Below are 25,472 nucleotides of genomic sequence, written 5' to 3'. Positions count from 1 at the left end.
CGGGTTGATGCGAATTTCTCAAAAAAAAAAAAAAAAAAAAAAAAACACACACACAAACACATTGAAAAATGCAACAAAGAAATGATTTCTGAACAATAATTGTTGGCAAAAATTTAACTAAATACGTACTTCTGAAAAAATATATATACATAGTAAATAAACCTACAATCATAAAATATATATAAAAAAAATAAAAATTTGCATTGGGGATTGAACCTGCGTATATTAGGGTCGTTTTGTTTGGAATCAACGCACATAACCCGATCAATGAACACAAAACTTTACGAATAGCTCCAAAAAAATAAAGGAAGGATGAAAATTTGGGAATAGGTAGTTGAAATTGTCTACTATTATATAAGAAAAAGTTAACAATTCTACATACCCTCCATTTTACAAAAATTGGGAAATACGGGGTGAAAAATATTTTCTCGGGGATGAAAAAACATATGTTCAAAATAAGTCCGGAATTGGATAAAGTGACTAATTGTAAGCAACTTTTGTTCTATAGAGTTTTTTCACTAAGTCAATATTTTTCGAGGTATTTGCGAGTGAATATGTTCATTTTTAACAAAAATAAAATATGTCTTTGAACGGTTTTTCGCAGATAACACAAAAAGTAAGTACTTTAGCGAAAAAAATATTCTTAGCAAAAATATAGCATATAAAAACGTGAAAACAATGGTGTATGCATGAAGACGCTAGACTCAGTAGAAACAGAAATGAAAAGTAGGTTCTTATTAGTAAAATTCCAAATCGAATATTTCAACGTGAAATAACCAAAAAACGGACCACTTTTCGGGGAAAACTCATAACAACGTTTTTAAAGTCTTTAAAAAAGGTTTATTTCTGATTTTTAAAAAAACTTTTAACATTAAAAGTAAGTGAGTTACGCGCAAAATATTGTTGGTCGCTTTTATTTTTTGGTAAAAAAATCGCGAAAATCACCCCCTAATTAGCTTCCTAAATAAAATTAATCGTTACCGCTTTACAAGTTACTTTACTTATGTATTATATATATGATCTATAAGTTTCATTGGTTCAAAGTGCTCAGTTTTGAAAAAAATTGGTTTTAAAATATAACATTTTTTTTTAATTAAAAAAAATCCTTTTTTTTTCAAATTAACTAAAAATTATTAGTAATACCAATAATCTCAAAGAGTAATAAAATGTACGTTTTGCTTTTCTGAATATTTTGGATTTTTTGTTTTCTTATTAGACAAAAATTGATTATGCTGTGGGTGTTCAAAATTTACATAAACTCGTGATTAGTTACTCGTTCAAGCTATTTTAACTACAGCGTTTTCAAAACTAAGCACTCTGAACCTATGAAACTTACAGATCATATAGAGAAGACATAATCAAAGTAACTTATGAAGCGATAACGATTAAATTTATTTGGAGTGCTAATTAGGGGATAATTTTCGTGATTCTTTTTACCAAAAAATAAAAGGGACCAACAATATTTTGAGCGTAACTCACTTACTTGTAATGTTAGAACTTTTTTGAAAACAAAAATAAACTTTTTTTTTAAATAACTTAAAAAAGTTCTAATGAAATTTCCCCGAAAAGTGCTTCGTTTTTTGGTTATTTCACATTGAAACATTCGATTTGGAATTTGACGAAGAAGAACCTACTTTTCATTAGCTACAACTCTGCCCCTACTGGGTCTACAGACTTCATGCGTACATCATTTTTTTCAATTTTTTATAAGCTTTATTTTTGCTAAGAATATTTTTTTCGATAAAATACTTACTTTTTGAGGTATTTGGGAAAAACCGTCCAAAAACATGTTTTTTCTTGTTAAAAATGAACATATTCATTCGCAAATAACTCGAAAAGTATTGACTTAGTGAAAAACCCTATAGAACAAAAGTTGTTTAAAATTAGTCATTCTATCCAATTCCGGACTTATTTTAAATGTATATTTTTCACCCCCGAGAAGGAGGTATCCCCTTCATTTTTGTAAAAGGAGGGGATGTAGAATTGTAAACTTTTTCTTATATAATAATAGACAATTTCAACTATATCGTCGGTATACTGCGAAAACCAGATAAATGACAAATTTTAAAATATTGAGTTAAGTATACCAAAATTCTCAGCTTTTTACGCTCTACATACACGTAAAACTTAATAAATGATACGACTTACCATTCAGCAGATAATTTGTGTAATAAACAAATAAGTTACACCTAACCAACTTTTCATTTTCAAATAAAACAATATATCGCTACTTACTTCCATAAAATCAAAGTTCTGTTGCATGTAAAACCAACTAAGAGCACATTTATATTTGCCGGACAATAATATATTTCTACTGCTGTATATCTACCATATTCAGTAAAAAGGTGATAAGTGTCTTTAATACAGTGTGATTTATTTTGATTTACAGGTAAAACCAGGTAAGTGATTGCACCTGGATCTTAAATTTAGGTTTAATCAGCTAGGTCTCTTACCTTTTTCAAACTAATGATAGAATGTTATTTCTGATATATGCATCTTTCACTAGCATATCGAATAACAAACACAACTGGTCCGCTTAATTCAAAATAAAGCACTAAACTTTAAAAACGTCTTTTCTCGATTTCAGTATTTCGACATTTACCTGGTTTTCGTAGTATACCGACGATATATTCCCAAATTTTTATCCTTCCTTTATTTTTTTTTGGGGTCAGATTGTTCTTTGATCGGGCTAATATGACAACTTAGTCACTTAGACGCACGACTCATGTGGGAAGATACACCACCTGAACGTTAAACTTTTTGACAGTTGCTTATTATTATTCTCATTTTTAATCAAACTAGTTTGATTTTTGTGGAATTAAAATATTGAAATACAACAAAACATAGAGTAAGAAACCAATATATTAGATGAAGATTGCTAGAAATTTTGTTGGTAATCAAATTATGTAAATCAAAGCATTACCTACTAGACTAGGTAGGTACCTACATTTTACATTTTCCAAATAGGTACCTATTTAATTTTTTATTACAATACTGAAACATTTACAATTACGTACCTACCTGTTGCTTTTAAAAACTATTTAAAAAGTCACTACAATAATTATAAACTTGTTTTTGTCTCTAATCAAAACAATAAAAACTAATATACTTACACAACATTTGTTTACCCATAACCTCCATGTTGAACAATTATTGACAGGTCATTTTATCACCCAATCAGAGGATGTATAACGTTTCAGCTGCGCCCAGGACCAAGAATTTTGATGAATTCGCGCACATATACATTTACTCCCAAACGCGCCTAAAGAAGTATAACTTCAATAATCAAGGGAGCAGACACTTTTTGATGTGCATTTGATATTCCTTCATATTTCTTCGATCTGATCTATCCATTTCCTTCTACTTCCCAATTATACATGTGCCTTGTAGTTCTTTTTGACATTGTTCTATTAATATGTCCGAACCAGAATCATTTTGGTCTGTCTCATTCGAACTGACAAGAACTTAGTGTTTAATTCGAGCAAGGAAGCCATGTGGCTCTTTAAGTAGGTATTTAATATTAATCTAATAACATCGACCTAGGGTCACTTTAATTACTACAAATATTTACATAAAACCATATATTTTGATGTCACTATTACAACTAGTGTGCTAGTGTGCTTTCATGTACTTTACGGAATGCACTGAGGATGGTCTGAATCATATCGAAAACGTTCTGTTGTTTTACTCCATTTAGACAACACTTTTTTAACAAACTGAAGATTTTACTTCAATGTAAATTTAAAAAAAAAATATAACCTAATTTTTTTTAGTTTATTTTTTTGCTCGCAAGTATAGATAATCCATAAAAACATGAATTAGATTATTATGTATTTACTTTTTTTAAATAACATGGAATTTAATAGACCTTAGATTATATTGAAATTTAATTAAAAACTTAATATTAAAAAAACTTTTATTTCCTAATTCTTCCAGATTCTGACTGACTAATTATATATTATAATCAAAATTAAAGAAAGTTTTTGGTCATTTGTATTAAATAACTGGGCCAACTAGATAAGCCAATAGGAGACAGGAAATTCCGTGTAATAGGAAGCTTGATTTTGGAAAGTAAACGTAATATTGTGACGTCACATTTTATTATCTGTCACAGTCTGCATATCAACCATACTCCAAAATATCCCATTTTTTTGAGGTCCTGACAATATGATACACATAATATTTTATTTTTATAAAATATACAAATAATATAATAGTATTTGAAAATATAACATCCAAAAATATGTAAAAAATGCAAAGCACAGGTTTATATGTAAATATTGCGATGTTAAGCCCGTGCAAGATGACCACCTCGGTAAAAAATCAAAGTTAAGCAGATTTTTTTATTTCTTCGTTAATGATAGAATAATTTATTTACTTATTCTCTCGAGTGCCGTCCTTTCTTGTGGAATATTGGGCGCTTTTGCGTTTCTTGGCCAAAAGTGTAAGATGGATGGCTGGTCGGGTCAGCTTGTCTTCTTTCTTGTTCATTCTCTGGATAAACTCAGTACTAGTTCTCTTCTATTCCTTGTTCTATTGTTGATTTCACCCCATCTTATTCCAATTTTTTCGTGTTCTCTAGTTGTAGTTCTTTTCCAGCTGTTGTCTGCTATTCTTCTCCTTCTTTCCGCCTCAGGTTTATATTCAAGTGCTTGTCTCGCTGTGTTGTTTTGATCTTTCCTCAAGGTATGGCCAATCCATTTTTGTCCTTGATTGTAGAAGATATATTAGTTTTTGAAGTTATACTTCTTTAGGCGCGATTGTGAGTAAAATTTCGTATTATTGCGCACATGCGCACACAGACAGTATGGCGTTTAGTTGCTAATAGTTATGTATAAATATATCAGTGCAAGAAAAGGTGTAAAAATAATATATTAGTGTTTTTAGTAAATATATTTATTATAATTTTTCTGTCTTTGGATTTGTCTTCCTCAGGAGTAAGATGAGTATTATTAAAACATTTTATTGTATATTTATTCACCTTGTCTGTTTGTTACCGTGAATTGTCATTAGGTACGTCCGAACCGATACAGGCACAGTCCTCGTAGCGTATTTGGTATAGCATTCGGCCAGAGATCGAGAGGTATTGAGTTCGAATCCAGTGCAATACTATACTTTTTTTTATTTTTTTTAAAGCGGTAAGCACAAAATTAGTTTGGTGTTTAAAAAAAATTAAAACAAACTGTTTAAAGTATATTTATTTTTAAGAAATCATGTAATAGAAGTATAACTTCTTACGTGCGTACAAAGTACACACACATTCTTTTTTTTTTTATTCGTTCTCATAGCTTTGTATTATGCTGGGCCAGTATATTTTCAGAATCTTTCTTAAGGATTTGTTTTCAAAAGTGTGTAGATCTTTAGCCCTGTTTCCACGTTTCTGCTCTTGAAAGTAGTATACTTTTGATGCAGCTATTAAAGATTTTATGTTTTGCTGTATCCGATATTTCACTTGCTTTCCAAATTTGTTTAAAGCATTGAATGCATACTGATCCTTTATTATTCTCGTTTGTACATCCTTTTTACATCCCCCTTTCTTCTTTATATAGTTGCTCCCAAATATGTTAACTTGTCTACATTTTTTCTTGCTGGACTTTACTTATCATTGCTGTATTATTTGAGGTGTTACTATTTTTAAGATTTTGGTTTTCTCCTTGTTTATTTGAAGTCCGATGATGTCGGAGTGTCAACTTATCAAGTTTTGTATGCTTATGATTTTGGTGTTCAGCTGGCAGGCAAATGTTATCTGCAAATTCTGGACTTTGCAGATTTTTTACAGATTTTACAGGTCTGTAACCTATTTACACAGCCTTGTTCGAAGTCGGTAGAACTTATATCTATATCTTTATTCCATTAATTTGCTTGAACGATAATTCTAATGATGCAAATATGGACAATGATGATATTATTTGTTTACTAATGTCTGGAGATCTTGTAAATTTTCTCTTGGAAAGTTTTTGTTCTTTCTGTTAGTATGCAGGAACACAAAGTTTTTAAAACAACCTGTGTGGCAGTAAATAGTGTAGGAAAATTTGATAGAATATTTGATGAAACTCTGCTATTTTGGCTGTATCCATCAGCCAATTTATGTATGAAATGTATTATATATTTGAAATAATTAACCTTTATACTTTATTTTCGTGATATATGATTTTTTAATACTTTGATTGGATCTTTCAGGTTCAGACTGACATATAGGCTGATACTTCGTGAAAAGGAGTTACATTTTAATATTGCTGTATATAATCCGAGTAAGGAGTTATCATTCAGTTTTAACATGTTACTACACACGTATTTTAAAGTTCCTGATGTACGACGTTGCCAAATTACAGGCTTACAAGGCTGCACCTTTATGGATAAAACCAGGGAAGGAGCAATATATCAAGAGGTAAATATTGTACTCTTACAGTAACCTTCAATTTTTACAGTTTAATTCGAGAAATATAGTTAATACGTAGCTTATGATCTTATTTGATTTAATTTAAAAGATAATTAATTTATTTGACGTTCAGTTTCTTTATTTTTTATTCTTCTTCTTCTTCAGCCTTCAGTAATCCAACTTTGGACATAGGCCTCCCCCAATTCAATCCACTTGTCTATTTTGCGCCACCTGTTTCCAGTTGTGTCGTCCAAACTTCTTTATGTCATCAGCCCATCTCATTTGTGGCCTTCCTCTACTTCTTCTTCCTAACTACGGTCTCCATTGTTGTATTTCGTGATTCCATCTTTTATCCTTCAGTCGAGCATTGTGTCCTGCGAAGCTCCATTTTAATTTGGCAGCATGTTCTCCTGCGTCTTTTACTTTGGTTTTGCTTCTAATCTATTTATTTGTATTTTTGTCTATGAGCCTCACCCCGAGTATTGATCTTTCCATCGCTCTCTGTGCCTTTACTATTTTATCCATATTGGCCTTGGTGAGTGTCCACGTCTGTGAACCATACGTAAGTATAGGGAGGATACACTGATCGTAAACTCTGGTTCTCAAATATTGTTTTATGTTAGTGTTTTTCAAGATCCAACTCAGTTTTCCAAATCCTGCCCACGCTAACCTTATTCTTCTGGTAATTTCGGCAGTTTGATTTTCTTTGTTAATTTTCATTATCTTAATGTTGTTCTGGAGCTATTTCCTTGTGGCATTTTTATAATTAAGTATTTTCGATGGGAAATAAGCCACAATTTTACCAAAAAAATGAATTTATTAACGTTTCGACGCCCAAGTCGGGTGTCGTTGTCAAAATACAAAATAATACTAAATAAACAAAAATGTTGTTGCTTAGTAAAAAAATTCTTCTAATAATTTATTTAATCTGACTCATTTATATCGGCAATTCAGACATGTATTATACATTTTAAAGTAGAAGACTTTAAAATGATATTGCCAATATTGATGCCAACTCAAGAATATCCGCCCCAAAAAATCATAGCATGTGATCTGTCTTTAAAAAGACAACCAAATGCAACGATGGCAGTAAAATTCTTGCGCTAGAGATTCCATAGTAAATCACGAGGGAAAACCAGGAAAAAAACCTCGTGATACTATCCCGACATCGTAAGTATTTGGGCTTACATTTAGTTTACTCTCAAAACTAATACCAAATTCTGACTGTAACGTATATATAATAATAATAATAATAATAATAATAACACACCTCACAAAGGCACAAAAACACCATCCGAAAAGTGCAGTAGAAAGAACAACATTACCACGGAATTATCAATACGTCCCTGAGAGTATGCTTGAGGATGGCAACTACAAGCTATACTGGGACCGCACTGTGCTCACAGACCAAACAGTGGCACATAATAGACCAGATCTCGTACTAGTTAATAAATTAACAAGACAAACAACACTAATTGATGTGGCGATACCTAACAACAATAATCTACGTAGTAAATTTACTGAAAAGATCGCCAAGTACAGAGATCTAGAAATTCAAATACGAAGGCAATGGAGAATGGAAAGTACCCAGACGATACCGATTATTATGTCTACTACTGGAGTCATTCCGAAGACCCTCCTCGAAAGCATAAAAAAGCTGGGTCTGAATGAACATCTTTATAAGACCATGCAGAAAGCTGTACTACTCGCGACGGCCAGATGCGTACGAAAATTTCTAGGAGATACACCTGCATTCCAAGTCACCTAGGGCTCGATAACACGGAAAGAGTCCCACAAGAGCTCAATCCTTTTGATACCGTAGGTATCTGGGATGAGTCAATTTTCCCCTTAGAGGGAGTGTGAGCCGTATGGCTAAATCTGGGATAATAATAATAATAAAGACTTTTTATTCATTTGGTATGTAAAACAAATAAGCATATAGTTACAGCACATTGAAGAATATAGAACAAAAGCAAAAAAGTTAAACCCTATTGGGATAACATCTGGCGAAGTCTAGCTAAAGCTACTCTTACTTAACCAAATGTTAATCCCCGACGCTTCTAATTAATCTAAAAATAAACCTAAACTAACTAATTAAAAAGGAACCTAACTTACAAAAAAAGGCGGGGAAAAAAACTAAATATTAACCAAGTACTCAAAAAAAATATTTTTTTTTTCAAACTCATCATTGGGAAAAAAATTCTTTCAAAACAGCCCAACCAAAAATATGTCCATGAAGCTCAATGCACAACACAATTGTTAAGCAATGTTATTGTTTATCAAAAAGATATAAACGAAATTTATACTTGAATTGATTAATTGAATATAGTTTAATATTATGAGGAATTGAGTTATATAGCTTTACTGCGTTGTAGGTAAAACTCCTTTGGAACCAGGCTGATCTGTGTTGTGGCATTGTGAAAGTGTCTTTCAATCTCACGTCTCGCATATGGATTTCCTTTCTTCGGACGAGCTTTTGTTTAAGGATATTGGAGGTGTTTGGCATAAGAAGTAACTTGTGAATAAAGTTACCCAGATGATATGTGCTTCTATTTTTCATATTAAGCCAACCGCATTCTTTTATTTTATGTGAAATGTGGTCATATTTTCTAATCCCGTAAATCAGTCTACAACAGGAGTTTTGCATTTTCTGTATCCTATTCTTCTCCGCCTCCAGTAGACATGGCATAAAAATAAAATCACCATAAGTGTAATGAGACAGGACAAGGCTCTCACAAAGAAGCTTTTTTAAGTCTTTACTTAAAATGTGACGATTCATAAAAATGAGTTTCAATGATGAAAAAGCTTTTTTGTTAATGTTTTTGACATGTTCCTGAAATCTTAGATTTTCGTCAAATATAATTCCAAGGTTTCTAGCTGAGGCTGTGAATGGTAAACTAACATGATCGATTTTTATGCTTGAATTGTTTTTTACAAGTTGACGTTGGACTTCATTTGCGATACATAATAGTTTTGATTTGGTCGAATTAAGTTTTAAGTTGTGTTCGTCAGAGAGTTCTTTTATTATTTCAAGATCAGAATTAATTTTATCCAAAGCATTAAATAAATCTTCTTTATCGAAACTAAGGTACAATTGAGTGTCGTCAGCGTAAGCAACTATGCTGCAGTATTGTAAAGAGTTAATAATATCAGTAGTGTAAATTAAAAACAATAATGGAGAAAGAATGGGGGGTACACCTGAAAGAATATTTACTGGGGTAGATTGTTTGTTATCTACAGATATTTTTTGTGTTCTATTTAATAAAAAAGACTGTATTAGGTTTACAGACTCTGCCTCAAACCCATAGTATCGCAATTTTGAACATAACAACTCATGGTCTACGGTATCGAAGGCTTTGGAGAAATCTAAAAGAACGAGCAGACTTATTTGACCTTTATCAGATGCTCTTAGGATCTCATCCATAACCGTTACCAAAGCAGTAGCTGTGCTATAGTTTTTCCGGAATCCACATTGTTTATCAGACAGTATTTTATTGTTTGTAAAGTAAAGATATATTTGATCATATAGAATCCTTTCCAATACCTTGGAAAGGGCTGGAAGTATACTTATAATTCGTAAATCAGAGAAAGTCTGAGGATTGTTGTTTTTGGCTAATGGTTTACCAATAGCCATTTTCCATAAATAGGGAAAATATGTTTTTTCTATACAAGAGTTTACTATATGGAGAATATAAATATCTATGAAGGGGCTACAAAGTTGAAGCATTTTCGCTGATATGTTATCTACTCCGCAAGAGTTTGTTTTAATGGAATGCAATGCCAAGTTGATGCTATTCAGTGAGGTGAGCGAAAAAGCGAAATTTAGATTATTATTAAATTTGTTACTATTGTAAAATTGTACTTTATTTTTACCCTTATTAGAAACATTGGACAAATATTGTTCAAAATACTTGTTAATAGCTTCGGGGTCAGCTAATTTAGGAGGAAGATCGTAGTTTTTATTAGTTCGAACATTTAAATTTTTTATTGCATTCCAAGTTTTATTTGAATTTTTTTCATAACATATATTTTCTAAGTAGTTCTTTTTGGCAGTTCTAGTGAAGTTTACAACTCTATTTCTTAGTAGTTTATAATTATCTCTATCTTCCTGATCCTTACTTTTTTAAATTTTTGCAACGCCTTTGATCTCTGCTTCTGCAAAAGTGTAATATCATCCGTCAACCAAGGTGCTTTATTTTTTGTTACTCGACATCTTTTATAAGGGGCATGAACATCAAAAAGTTCAATTAATAGTGTGTTAAAGTATTCGATCTTTTTGTCAATATTTGATATTCTAAAAATGTTATTCCAGTTAAGTTTAAATCATTATAAAATTGTTGATAATTAAGATTTTTGAAGCAGCGATATTCTATAAATTTAGGTGGTGGTTTATGTGATTTAAGATTAAGCGTTAGATACACAAGATTGTGATCAGAAATATTATCTGTAGGAAGAGTACCTTTGTTAACAACAACGTCCGGACAATTTACAAAAACAGGATCAATAAGTGTGCTCGTTGTCCTTGTTATGCGGGTGGGTTCATTAAGAATTTGCAGTAGACCATAAGACTCAAAACAGTTTAAAATAGGAGAGTTTAAATTGAAAAAATTTATGTTTAAATCTCCCAGAATAACGATTTGATCAAAGATAGGACAAATATATGAAAAAATATTATCAAAATCAGATATAAAAGAGTTAGGATTTGAGTTAGGCGGTCTATAGAACGCACCAACCACAATTTGTTTCATATTAAGTGAAATTTGAAGAAACAAGTACTCCAAAATTGGATTTATTTGAAAGCTGAAATTTATAACTTGCGTTTGTAATGTATTTCTTATGTAAGCACCTACACCACCCCCTCTAGTTTGCCTATCCGCTCTAAAAAAATTATAACCATCAATTTTTACAGTGTTACTATCGATGTTAGAAGAAAGCCAAGTTTCTGTTATTAGTACTACATCATAATCTTGACTACGGATTAAATTTGAAAGCTCATTGAAGCTTGGGAGTAATGACCTAATATTAATATGTGCAAATTTCATAATATAATTTTACTAATCAACTCAAGAATAACAAAAAGGAGAAATCATGATAAGCTAATGTTCTATTCTGTTTTGTACATCTTGCTGCACGGAGAAACGTTAAGTAGGTAAAACTTTATTGTTGCAAGGTGTAAGAAACTCGATAAACATAAACTACAATCAACACTGCTGCGTAATTCAGCCACACAAAATACACAATTCGGATGGGCTTAGCTCCAAAAGAATTAAGAAGAACTAAAGAGTACTTGGTTTTAAGTGTGTTTACGTCTTAAAAGATTAAAAAAACTGCAATATAAAAAAGAAATATAAAACAACAGATCGCACTGTCCCTTATAGCACAATTAGCGGTGTTCCAAAATAGTATATAATAATAAATAAACCCAACATAAGTAATACAGACCAATATAAATATACTAAAAACAGGCAATTATGTTACGAATTATTTTGCAGATCGAACAAATGAGTTTTAATAATGTAGTGATGCAAAAAAATGTTATTTATAAATATTCACGTACAGACCTTGATGGTATTATAATCCAAACTTATACTTTATGGCACATCACTCGCGTACACCAATTTACGCACACAAATATTTAGCCACCATTGTTGTTTATATTGTTTTAGTTGCGATAAACATCAAGTTCTGGAAATTTGCGAATTAGTTTTTTCGATCCGACAGAATCTGAAATATATACCAGTCCATTATACGACCATGCCGAATTTTTAAATAATTCCCTAGCACTTTTATAGATTTCTAAATTTTCTTTTGTGAGTAGCTCCGTAATTAACATTTTGGAACCTTTCAGGCGCCTTTTGTTTTGAAATACCATGTCTATAGTGTGTCGTGACACAAACTGAACACATATTGGATCGTGATATGCTATTTTAAATTATAAATAATATTAATAATACATAGATATTATATAAATAATACTAAAATATAAAATATGTACTAACTCGATATGTTAATGACTTACTAATCGTGGTATTTTCTTTCTATTGACTTCCTCTTTTAGTATGGGTAACCACATCCTACTGCATTCTACCGAGAAATTTGCGACACAATTGTTTTCATTTAGCATAATTAGAGCCGCTTCTTTGATTTTTCTCTTTTTACTATCTGTTTCTTTTAGGACTATACTTGAATCTCTCCACTGCATATATTCATTATCCCATACATGTTGGCATATTTGAGATCTATCAAATTCTCTATTTTTAATATAAGATTGATGTTCACTTATTCTAACGTCTAATGGTCTTGATGTTTCACCTAAATAAAATTGTTCGCATTCACAAGGTATTTTATAAATACAATTATTTGTTCTTTCTTGTTCATTGTTAGGTTTAGTTTTAGATAGAATAGATCTCAATGTGTTTGTTGTTTTGAATGTTGTTGAAATGTTGTATTTATTTCCTATTGTTTTAAGTTTCTCGGATAGTCCTTTTATATATGGTATTGATATTTTCCTCGTATTACTTCTTGTGGATGTTATAGGATCCCGTTCTGCGTTGTTCTGTTCCACTCGATCCAATCTTGACAATTCCTTATTTATAAACGATATAGGATAATCATATTTTAATAAAACAGATGTTAATAAATGTTTTTCTTCTAAAAATGAATTTTCGTTAGAACAAGTAATTTTGGCTCTATCATGTAAGGATTTATGATTCCCTTTTTAACGTTGATGTTGTGATTTGATTTGTAATTGAGATATCTGTTGGTGTGTGTTGGTTTCCTATACACTTGAGTTTCATATCCAGTATCCTTCTTTGAGACTAAAACATCGAGGAAAGGCAGAGTGTTATTATATTCCTTTTCCATTGTAAATTTTATTGTCTCTTCTTGATCGTTTATAATATGTAGGAATGTATCCAACAATTCTGATCTATGAGGCCATATTGAAAACACGTCATCTACATATCTCCACCATACTGTGTGTTTTAAATTTTGTTTAGAAATGATATTAGTTTCGAAATCCTCCATAAATATATTAGCCAATAATGGAGATAAAGAAGAGCCCATTGCTAGACCAAAATTTTGTTTATAGAATTCATTATTTAGTTGAAAATAGGTATTATTAGTACATAATGTCAATAACTTCATTATAGCCGATATATATGAGAATTTTACTGCCTTCGTTGCATTTGATTGTCTTTTTAAAGACAGATCACATGCTATGATTTTTTGGGGCGGATATTCTTGAGTTGGGGTTGATTTCATGTAATCGAATGAACTATCTTTTAGTAAAGTCGTCCCAGGAACGCAACTCATCAATATTGGCAATATAATTTTAAAGTCTTCTACTTTAAAATGTATAATACATGCCTGAATTGCCGATATAAATAAGTCAGATTAAATAAATGATTAGAAGAATTTTTTTACTAAGCAACAACATTTTTGTTTATTTAGTATTATTTTGTATTTTGACAACGACACCCGACTTAGGCGTCGAAACGTTAATAAATTCATTTTTTTGGTAAAATTGTAACTTATTTCCCATCGAAAATACTTAATTTTCATTATCTGTCCCAGGTAGATGTATTCGCTTACTGTTTCTAAATATATGTCATTCAACGTTATTTTTGTAATGTTCGGTGTATTCGTCATTACTTTTGTTTTTCCAAGTTCATCTTAAGACCTGCTTTTTCCGAAGCTTGAAATAGTTGCGTCATCATGGTCTGTAATTCTTCGAAACTTGTAGCGAATATTACAATGTCGTCAGCATACCTCAAATAATGACTCAGTTTTCTTCCATTAACATTTGTTCCTTTATCTACCCAGTTAATGTCTTTGAACACGTCTTCAAGTCCCAGTGTGAACAGCTTTGTTTAAATAACGTCTCCCTGGCGAACTCCTCTGTTGATTGGTATAGCTTTGGTTTTCTGATCTATTTGTATTTTCATTGTAGCTTTCTTATAAATATTGTGTATGAGCATTCTGTATCGAGAATCTATCCTGCAGTTGTTCATAGGTCTCTCTATCCCCAAAGTATTTTTTATTATTAGTGTTAAATATGAGTTGATACGATTGGTTATATAAGGAAAAGTGGAAGAAAAAAGAGGACCGGGAAGACGACGCACCTTCTGGTTGAAAAATTTAAAGCAGCGGAGTGGAAAACAACAATAAAACTCTTCAGAACTTCTGCAGACAGAGTAAAATGGACCATAATGATCGCCAACGGCCTTAAATGATGAGGCACACGAAGAAGAAGTGTTCGGATTCACAACGTGGCATTAAGTGCGAGGTGTGATGAAATGATTCATCATCATCATCATCAGCCTCTCTCAATCCACTGCTGGACATAGGCCTCCCCTGTTTGTCTCTAAAGTGTTCTATCTCGTGCTTGCTGTACCCAGTTTTTTGTTGTCCTTCGTAAGTCATCTTGCCATCGTGTTGGTGGTCTTCCTCTGCTACGTTTATCGGCTCTTGGTCTCCATTCAACTAGTTTACGAGTCCATCTTCCGTCCTTCATTCTGGCAACGTGTCCAGCCCATTTCCATTTTAAGTTACAGCTTCTTTCAATGACGTCTGTGACTTTGGTCTTAGCTCGTAGATCTTCGTTTCTAATCCTGTCTCGCAGAGTGGCCCCTATCATTGATCGCTCCAATCTTCTCTGCGCTACTCTTAGTTTTTGTGCGTTTTTCTTTGTGAGCGATAATGTTTCTGCACCATAGGTCATCACCGGTAGCACGCATGGATCGAAAACTTTTTTCTTCATATTAGTTGGAATGTCACTCTTAAAAACGTTCCTAAGAGCTCCGTATGCTGCCCATCCTTGTATTATTCTTCTGGATACTTCGGTTGTTTGATTGTCCTTACCTATCTTAATTTCGTGACCTAGATATATATATTTGTCTACCAGTTCTATTTGTTCATTTTGTATTTCAACGTGTTTACTTGGTACTAAGTTCGTCATATATTTTGTTTTTGTTATATTCATTTTTAAGCCTATTTTATTACAGGCTGTACTAAGTTCTTCCAACATTTTCTTTGTTTGTCCCAAATCGTCTGCAATCAGGACTATATCGTCTGCGTAGCTTAGGTGGTGTAGCATCTCTCCGTCCACATTTATTCCTTTGTCACCCCATTCGAGGGTTTTTATCGCTTTTTCTAGAGCCGATATGAAAAGTTTAGGTGATAAAGTATCACCTTGTCGGATACCTCTTTGGATTTTTATTTGGTTGCTGTTAGCGTGTAGTTGTATCGAGCCTGTCGCATTTTTATATATACATTACATATTAGCCTCGAATATCGGCTATCAATGCGGCTCTCGTTTAGTGCTTCTATAACACTGTCGAGTTCTACTGAGTCGAATGCTTTGTGGAAATCTACAAATGTTAAAACTAAGGGCTTGTTATATTCTATGGATTTTTCGATGAGTTGTTTTATTGTTTGGAGATGATCGTTGGTTACAAAGTTTGCTCTGAATCCAGCTTGTTCTCTACTTTGATATAGGTCTAATTTCTTGTCTAATCTTGTGGTAATTACTCTCGTGAAAAGTTTATAAAGATGGTTTAACAGACTGATCGGTCGGTAATTTTCCAGATCAGTTTTTTCTCCTTTTTTGTGCAGAAGAATTGTTTTGGCTCTATTCCATTCAGATGGTATGGATTTCTTTGTCAAACATAGATTAAAGAGATCTTTTATTTTTCTCATTAGAGGTTCACCGCCATTCTTCACAGCCTCGATCACTATTCCATCGTCACCTGGTGATTTATTGGATTTCATTTTATTTATCGCTTGTCTAATTTCACTGAGAGATATTTCTGGCATGAGTTCAGAGCCTTGATTTAATATTGTTTTGTTTATTGCATGATTTAGCTGTGTTTGGTTCATCCGTCTGCTTTTATAAAGTTCTCCATAGAAGTCTTCTACTATTGTTAAAAGCTCCTCTCTATTTGTTGTTATGTCGCCCTTTTTGTTTTTTAATTTAATGATCTGGCTTTTTTCATTATTTAGTTTTCTTCGTAGACTTTTTAGGCCTTTATTATTTTCTATGGTTTGTTCGATTTTTAGTGTATTGTACTTTCTTAAGTCTTTTCTTATTGCTTTCTTGACTTCTCTGTTTATCTTTCTCTTTTGCTCTCCATTTGGATCATTTCTTTCTGTAATAAGATTTCTTTGTTTCATTAAATTCCTGGTGTCAGTACTTAGTTTTTCTTCGTTCTTATTTCTTGGACAGTGTTTTCTCATGCTTTCTCCAATGGCTTGCGTAATATGTTGGTTTAGTGCATCTATGTTTTCGTTGGGAGTTATGTCTGTGTTGTTTCTCAGTTTGGTTTCGTTGTCGTTTTGATATTCTTTAATATCCCTAGGTTGGGTCCATATTGGTATTGGTTTCGTATTTACTAATTTGCGTCTCTCTTGTTTTGTGCTTATTTTAACTTCTGCTCTTACCATTCTATGGTCACTACCAGTGTTGAATGCATTTAGGACCGTTACGTCTTGGATGATTTCTTTTTTGTTTGTAATTATGAAGTCAATTTCGTTTTTTGTTTTATTATCTGGGCTTGCCCAGGTCCATCTTCTATGTGGTTTCTTATAGAAAAAGCTATTCATTTGGACTAGATTATTCTGAAGGAGAAAACCAATTAAGGTCTCTCCTCTTTCATTCCTTCCATTCAGTCCAAATTTTCCAAGTGATGTTTCTTCTTGACATGCTTTGATTCCTATTTTCGCATTGAAATCACCACATATTATCACGTATTGTGTGGGTACGTCGTTTAGGGCTATTGAGATATCGTCGTAGAATTCTTCGACTTCTTCATCTGAATGGGTGGTTGTTGGTGCATAGACTTGAATTATTTTAATGCTGTATCTTTTATTGAGTTGTAATGTTAAGTAGGCAACTCTGTTCGATATGCCCTTAATAGATGTAATTTTATCGCTATGCTTTCTATGTATAAAAAACCCAATGCTTCCCTCTGATGTTTCTTCATTACCCATACTGTAGAAAAGATGCCCTGTACTTCGGGTCTTCAGACTTTCTCCTTTCCTTCCCACTTCGCTGACTCCTATTATGTCCCATTTGATATTTGACATTTCACTATCCATCTCTGTAAGTATTTCTTCTGACAACAGATTTCTCGCATTGTAGGTAGCAATATGCATCAATATGTGTTTTTTGGATTTTGTCGTTTGCGAATTTTTGCCTCCCCCAGAATCCTTGAGGCAGACCTTATGAGGTGTGGGACTTACCATTACTGATCTACCCACCTGGGGTTCACTATTCACGATTCGTTTGAAATTCGCCATGACGGGGGTAATTTTGGCAGTTAAAACACCACGCTTGCCTTGCGTGTTGGTGAGTTTCTAAATCAGCCGCCCACTCTGGGTCAGACGCTGTTTGCAACCGCCCATTCTGGATCAGACGCTGCAGGTTTGGTTTGATTCTATAGTAACCCTAAAGTCGAGGGTTGCCACTTCCGCCATCCGTACCGTACCGAAGCTCCGCTTCTCCGCCGTGGCTGCCGTTGTGGACTTCATCCGTAACCCTGGACAAGGGACCCTAAACAAGTACTAGTTTCCCGGGTCAGGAAACCCCCGGAATCTGCGGAGGGCAGGGATTGATTCAATTTCCCTGATAGGACTATCTTCAAGAATTTAAAGAGTTCCTACCCGCTACCGCGGATGAAATGATTCAATGAAATGATTCACCACCATTTAATTCGAATTTCGGAAATAAACTACACAAATTGTCTCATTGTATTAAATAAGTATTAAACTCAGTGCGTAGTAGGAAGAATAAGTATCATATCAAGTGAAAAAGCTAACCAACTTAATGGTAGCAATTGTTAAAAGCAATAAAAATATACCAGATAAAAGAGTGTTTGCCGTTTAGAGACCCATACAATGTTGACGACAAAGTCGCATCAGGGCTTTCGAAGGTTTGACTTGGGCCTCTTATTTTTTTGCGTTGGGTCTTCTTCTTCTTTGAGTGCCTCTCCTATCGGAGATTGGATATCATTAGGGCGATTCTAATTTTATTTACTGCTGTTTTGAACAATTCGTTAGTGGTACAGCCAAACCACTCTCTCAAATTTCTCATCCAGGACATTCTTCTACGGCCTGGATTTCTTCGTCCTTGGATTTCTTCGTCCTTGGATTTTTCCTTGCATTATATTTTCTAGGAATGTGTACTTTTGTCCCCTCATCAGGTGGCCTAAGTATTTAAGTTTTCTCTTTTTTATATTCAGTAGAACTTCTGGCTCGTTATTTATTCTGCGTATTACTTCTTCATTTGTAATTTTATCCACCCAACTTATTCTTACTATACGGCGGTAGCACCACATCTCAAAGCTTTCAAGATTTTTAATATTCCTCTGTTTAAGAGTCCATGACTCAACACCGTAGAGCAAAGTACTGAATACATAGCATTTTAACATTCTAGTTCGTAGATGAATACTAATATCACGATTACAAAATAATTTTTTCATTTTTATAAAAGTAGACCTGGCAATTTCAATACGTCTTTTTATCTCGTGATTTTGGTCACCTGTTTCATTGATAAGGGTTCCCAAGTATTTGTATTCGTTTACTTTTTCAAGTTGGGTACCGTTTATTGTGATACTAGTGTCATTTATTGGATTCTTACTGAAGGTCATATATTTGGTTTTTTTGACGTTCATCCTTATGCCGTAGTTATTACATATCTCATTCATACTTTCAACTAGATGTTGTAGATCTTCCGCTGTTCTTGACATTATCACAGTATCGTCAGCATATCGAATGTTTTGATAGCTTCTCCATTGACTATTATCCCTTAGTTTACATATGAGAGAGCTTCTTGGCATATTTGTTCGCTGTAGATATTAAACAAGAGCGGTGACAATATACAACCCTGTCGTACCCCTCTACGTATTTCTATTTCGTCCGATGTTTGGTCTTCTATTTTTATATTAGCTCGCTGATTCCAGTACAGATTTAATATTATTTGTATGTCTCTGGTGTCAATGTTCTTACTCTCCAGGATTTCTTTGAGTTTACTGTGGCGGACTTTGTCAAAGGCCTTTTCAAAGTCTATAAAGCAGGCGTGTACCACTTGGTTAACATCTAGGCATCTCTGTGTTGGAACGTTCAAGGCAAAGAGAGCATCCCTTGTACCTAATCCTTTTCTGTTCACATCTGTGTATCGTTAATATCAATGTCTAGTTTTTGATAGATTCGGTTGTGAATGACTCTAAGAAAAATATTTTAAGCAGGTGACTCATCAAGGAGATTGTTCGATGATCTGAACATTGCATTGCCTTAGTTTTCTTCGGTATGGTGACAAACGTAGACAGCAACCATTCTTGCGGTATTATACCAGTACTGTATATTGTATTGAATATATGCAATATTATGGTTACGGATTTATCATTCAAAAGCTTCAGCAGTTCTGTAGGGATTTCATCAGGTCCGTTTGCTTTTCAATTTTTAGCGTTTCTTATTGCGTATTCTAGTTCTTCTTTCAATATGTCTGACCCAGTTGCATTGATTATCTGAGTTAAGTTGTTTCTATCGTCTTCAAATAATTCATTCAGGTATTCTGTCCATCTTTTTATTTTATTCTCTAGATCTACAATAAGATTTCCATCTTTGTCCCGCGTTGGGTAACGGTGCTATTACAAAAATGCAGAGATCAGAAAAAAGATATTTGCATTGGGGTATAAAAAGTAAAAACCGGATAATGTCGGCCTAATGTGAAAAATGCATCCATTCCAAAATATTCAATTTTAGACTTTTGATGGCATCTGTTAGCATTATCCAAAAGCTGTGTACTGCTCTGTTTTCTTCTAATATCGTATACTAGATTTTGCTAAAATTGCGAAAATGAATTCTGTATAAGTCCATTAATGTTTAAACTATATAAAATCTGCACAAGTCCCACAAGTCCGATCTTGTGGCCAACCGTTCAAACTTATAGGTGCTTTTCTGATATTTATACAATAAAAGTCTTTTCATTGTAAACGGGTGAGTACCTACAGAGTACAGGTTAAAGTACACAACATATTGTTTGATAATTAAACTAATTGATTACTAAAACTGACTTGTGCAATTTTCATATTATATTTACTTGTGTACAAATGGAGTTATGCACAGTTAGTTTTTTGTCTCTCCTGTAAAAGTAGGTATTTTTTAACTTATGCCCTTTTCATATTAGGCCGATGGTAACAGTACTGCATTGTGCCACTGGTCTGGCAACCATAGACTGTAGCTCATTGGGGTTGAAAAGTCAAAATTCTCGCGCTTTTAAAAATATGAAGCCACAGAATCTTCCAGTTGACTATTATAACCATCAAACTGCCTGGATAACTTCTGATAACTTCCAAGATTAGTTCCATAAAAAGTTAATTCCTCAAGTAAAGTCTTACTTAAAGAAGGAACATTGCCACAAAAGACTCTTCTTCTGGATATAGATAATGTAGGTGCTCCTCTAAATGAGGCAGTCCTTAGATCTGACGATGGAAATTTCTTTTTTCCTTTTTTTTCAGCCATGATGTTACATTAATTGCTCAACCAATGGATCAGGGTGTGTAAATGTTTTGTATTTCATAGATGCAATTTTTAAAGTGGGAAATGCGTGGAGTGGAAAAAAATAGAAGACTTTCAAGAGTGCTGTTAATGCACCATCTCAATCGAGACGAGATCCGTGTGTGCTTCAAAAAAAATCCCTGCCCAAAACATGAGTCACCACCAAAAGCAACCAGGTGTGACCGAACAGCGGGCAGCTTAACGTTCCCCAGCCCTTCTGTAAACCTTATTTCGGCCATCTTTACCATAAATTGATATTCTGCACTCGTCCGTAAACAGTACTTTTTTCTATTGTCTCTTGTCTAATTAAGGTATTCACGGGCAAATGCAAGTCTGCGTCTTTTGTGAGCAGCAGAAAGTAATGGGCCCGTTGCTGGGATTGTAAGCTGCCATACTATGTTCTATTAACCTTCGTCGAAGAGTAGAAACTCTGATTACTGTTTCTTGAGCTTTCTGAATATGACTTTGGAGCATTCTAGCAGTTTACGTCCGGTGTCTCAATGCAGGAATAGTGAGAACGCGATCTTCTCTGACTGTTTTCTTCCTTTTGGCACCCGTACTGGATCGCCGTTGATGAGATCCGGTCTCAAGAAATCGTTGGTAGGTTCTCTCCATAGTTTATTGACTAATATTCAATTCCCTTACAACATCCCTTTGACATGCTCCAGTTTCTAGCAACGTAACAGCATGAACAGACTTTTGATTACAAGCAGTGTAAGCAAGTCAGCAATGTAACAACATCGTTATTAAAAAATACACTTCACTGTAAGGAGGCCAGGGTGAAACAAAAAAGGACTCGATAGACTACTCCAGCTAATCGAAATACCATTCGAAAATAATATTTCAACCAACTAAGATAGCTATCGTTCACCCTAGCTCAGCTCAGTCTCTCAGGGTGTGTGTTCGTCTTGTCCTAATCTTAGATAATGAACTCTGAAAATTTAGAATGGAAGCAAACAAAACAATATTTTAACCAATCATGTTTATTGTTCAATAAAGATGTAATAAAAATGTGACTTATTAAATGCATTAAAAGATATATTCAAATTCTTGCCAAAAACTAACAATTCTGGATTATACTTATGTATGGCTTGTGGTATTTGATGGTAGATCTTCTTGATGTCGGATGGTACAGCTGTAGACTTGTAGACCTGGGCAGGTGTTGTGGCCCTAGGTCGCTGCAACTAGAGATGTCGGGTGCTGCTGTCTGTTCGATGCATCTTGTTGTCTTGTCTTTAAAGTTACATCACCGGTGATGGAAGCTGGTGGCTTCCGAAGGTAGAAAAGTTGATTTTTATCCAAAAATTAGAATACAAAACGTGTATAATTTTTGACATCTAGAAGAAAGGTACCTTCCCAAAAAGTAGCAGGTGGCAAGGGGTAAATTAAATGGAATTAAAATTGATACTACTAGTTAAAATTTGATTACTAAACGCATATTAATAGATGAAAAGAAATATCAGAACACATGTGTTTAGAAGATGGGTTAAAAAGGTTATAAAAAATTAATACAGGCTTAGAAAATCTTGTACAGTGATGGTTAAAAACTTACCCCAAGAGAGGATATGAAAGTCTGAAAAAAATAGCTGGTATCAGCCTTGTAATTGGCTTTTATAGCAAAATTAATTTTCCACCACCATTTTGAGAGACGAAGTGTCACTGTCATATCAGCGAAACACACAACACAGAACATGAAGTTTGAAATAACGACCATGGAACACAAGATTAGATCAGATGCTAGAATGTAAGATTATGAAGTATGTTCAGTATGACTTAGATGAAAAGAGAGTTGCCTATAGAACGGGCGCCAAACAGGTTTTAAACGGAAAAAACAAGTTAAACGAATACATAAGATAATTATTAATGAAATATTAACGAAAATAAAGTAAAATAATTATTTAAAAATAAAATAGCAAAGATGTGACGTTTGTAACGTTACACACTCCTTTCACCCATCATAAAAATTTTGAACACAAGTGAGAAATTTTTCTCAAAGAAAACAGGAACGTTACAAGGGCAACACCAAGATATCTCAGAAACTCTTTAGAACACTACAATAATTCATAGAGTTCCCACAATATTGCGAAGCTTCGTTAGTTGGTAAATAATGAGTTCTGAGAATTTTATAATTTAATAGGTTTTGCAAATTTGTTTATTCTCTTTACATGCTCGGTCTACCTTCTCAATACACGTGTGATAATTCATTTAATTTAATTAGGATAAAAGAACAAAAGAAAATGACGCGCAGTGGAGAAAGATTCATATAGTGTTGTCTTGTATTGACTATTACAATTTTTTTTTAAATTTTTTGTATTTCTATCTTCGTCTTTTGCCACTCTTATCGGAGATTGGAAATCATCAATGCTATCCTGACCTTGTTTACAGTTGACCTAAAGAGTTCTTTAGTGGTGCAGCCAAACCACTCTCCCAAATTCCGCAACCATGACATTCTTCTACGGCCTGGATTCCGTTTTCCTTCTATTTTTCCTTGCAGTATATTTTGAAGTAATACGTCTTTATGTCCTCTCTCAGGGTCTTTTCCTATCCTTCGTTTTAGTTCACAGTTTGTGACTCTTTCAACCCAACTTATCTTCAGCATTCGACGGTAGCACCACATCTCGAAACTCAATATTTTTATGTTGTTATGTTTGAGAGTCCAGGCCTCTACACCGTATAATAGCGTGTTAAATATGTAGCCTCTTAGCATTCTTAATCGTAGAGGGATGCTTATATCTCTGTTGAAGAAGAATTTTCTCATCTTTATGAAGGTGGTCCAATTTCGATACGTCTTTTTATTTCATTGTTTTGGCCTCCAGTTTCGTTTATTAAAGTTCCCAAGTATTTATAACTTAATACTTTTTCAATTTGAATGCCGTTTATACTAATATGTGCTGGTTGTGTCATGTTTTTACTGAAGAACATATACTTGTATTTCTATATTATGTTAGGTAGCAAAAAAAAATTAAACAATGTAATTTTCAGGCTCGTGATGTTGTAACAATTGGAGAATGGACTGATAGGATTTACCAAAATACTCCCCAAGAACATATAATAACCAATGTCGTATCTGGTCGGAAGATGCGCATTCAAAAATATAATTTTCCTGATACTGTGATTTGGAATCCATGGATAGACCAAGCGAAGGACATGTCAGATTTTGGAGATGACGAGTATCCAAATATGGTTTGTGTAGAAGCGGGGCACGTATCAAGTCCTGTAATTCTTTTACCAGGGACAGCATTTGAAGCTAGCCAAATTCTACAGGTTATGTGAATACAACTATTGCCATGTTACTCTCAAGTTTGGTCAGTCATTTTCATATATTATTACTAGTAACATGGAAGTTTTCGTAAGACATACTGATGAGATTTGATTTAAGAACAGCTTATTTCATTATCATTTACTTATGAAGTGTTTATTCATATTTAAATTAAATTTTAAAAGTTCATTATCATAATAAATTGTAGTACCAGGTATATTAAAGTGATTTGAATGGTAGTGGTAAAGTGAATGAATTTGTTGCTGTCTGCCTATTAAAGTTAAGTGGTAAAGTATATTCTTATCAATTTGTGAAATAAATTTTGCAATAAACTTATATTTTATACTGAGTAACTGATAAAATAAATCTTGTTTGCTAATAAACAATGAGATTATAACAATGAGATTATATATTTATAAATACCATCATAATAGACATCAACATTTTAGATAACATTATAGTACATCCTTAGTTGTCAGCGCCATCTTCATAGGTGAAAGTCGCTGTATTATACTTATTTGTATTCTTCCTTCAATCTTCCATCTAATAATTTCCGTTTCGTCCCATTATCATTTAATTCTTTGTGTATACTATAAAGTCTCATGGTTGGTCTCTACATCTCTTCTTGTCCTACTTTGGCGTTCATGAAGATCCTTTTTTGTTTTCTTCGGTTAGAGTCTTCTTTTGATTTTTAGTTGTGTTCCATATCACTCCATGGTGCTTTCGTTGCTTGTTTTCCCCATGATATTTTCATTTCTATACTTTTCCCGACCTTAAATATTTCAAAGTCTTACTAGTCTTACGAAACTCTTAATAGCTTCGTCTAAACCTAAGTTGAAATCAGCAACCTCGGATCCAATACATAAGTATTAATCGGTCTTACAAATATTTATCTTGAGTCCCCATACGCTTCTTTTAATTTCCTTATCATATATTCGATGTTGTTCTGAAGCTATTTCCTTGTGGAATTTTTATGATTAACTATTTATATGGGAAATAAGCCACTATTAAATTGAAAAAAATAATTTTATTAACGTTTCGACGCCCAAATCGGGTGTCGTCAAAATACAAAATACTACTATTAAACAAAAATGTTGTTGCTAAGTAAAAAATTCTTCTAATAATTTATTTAATCTGACTCATTTATATTGGCAATTCAGACATATTATACATTTTAAAGTAGAGGACTTTAAAATTATATTGCCAATATTTATGAGTTGCGTTCCTGGGACGACTTTACTGAAAGATAGTTCATTCGATTACATGAAATCAACCCCA

The 25,472-nt window shown here is 33.2% G+C and overlaps 1 protein-coding gene across 1 annotated transcript in view; it reads left to right on the top strand.

Annotated features, from left to right (window-relative positions):
• LOC126878473 (uncharacterized) overlaps positions 1–24,539 on the top strand; it is a 39,522-nt gene extending 14,983 nt beyond the window's left edge. Inside the window, exons 5-6 of the mRNA XM_050641219.1 lie at positions 6,181–6,388; positions 23,918–24,539. Of these exons, the coding sequence (XP_050497176.1) occupies positions 6,181–6,388; positions 23,918–24,208 (499 nt within the window). The 3' untranslated portion in view covers positions 24,209–24,539. The remainder of the gene's footprint in view (positions 1–6,180; positions 6,389–23,917) is intronic.
• The last annotated feature ends 933 nt before the right edge of the window (positions 24,540–25,472 follow it).

Source organism: Diabrotica virgifera, chromosome 10, assembly GCF_917563875.1.
Source record: "Diabrotica virgifera virgifera chromosome 10, PGI_DIABVI_V3a".
NCBI lineage: Eukaryota > Metazoa > Arthropoda > Insecta > Coleoptera > Chrysomelidae > Diabrotica > Diabrotica virgifera.
The sequence above is the reverse complement of the archived record's forward strand: the minus strand, read 5'-3'. Positions and strand labels throughout refer to the sequence as shown.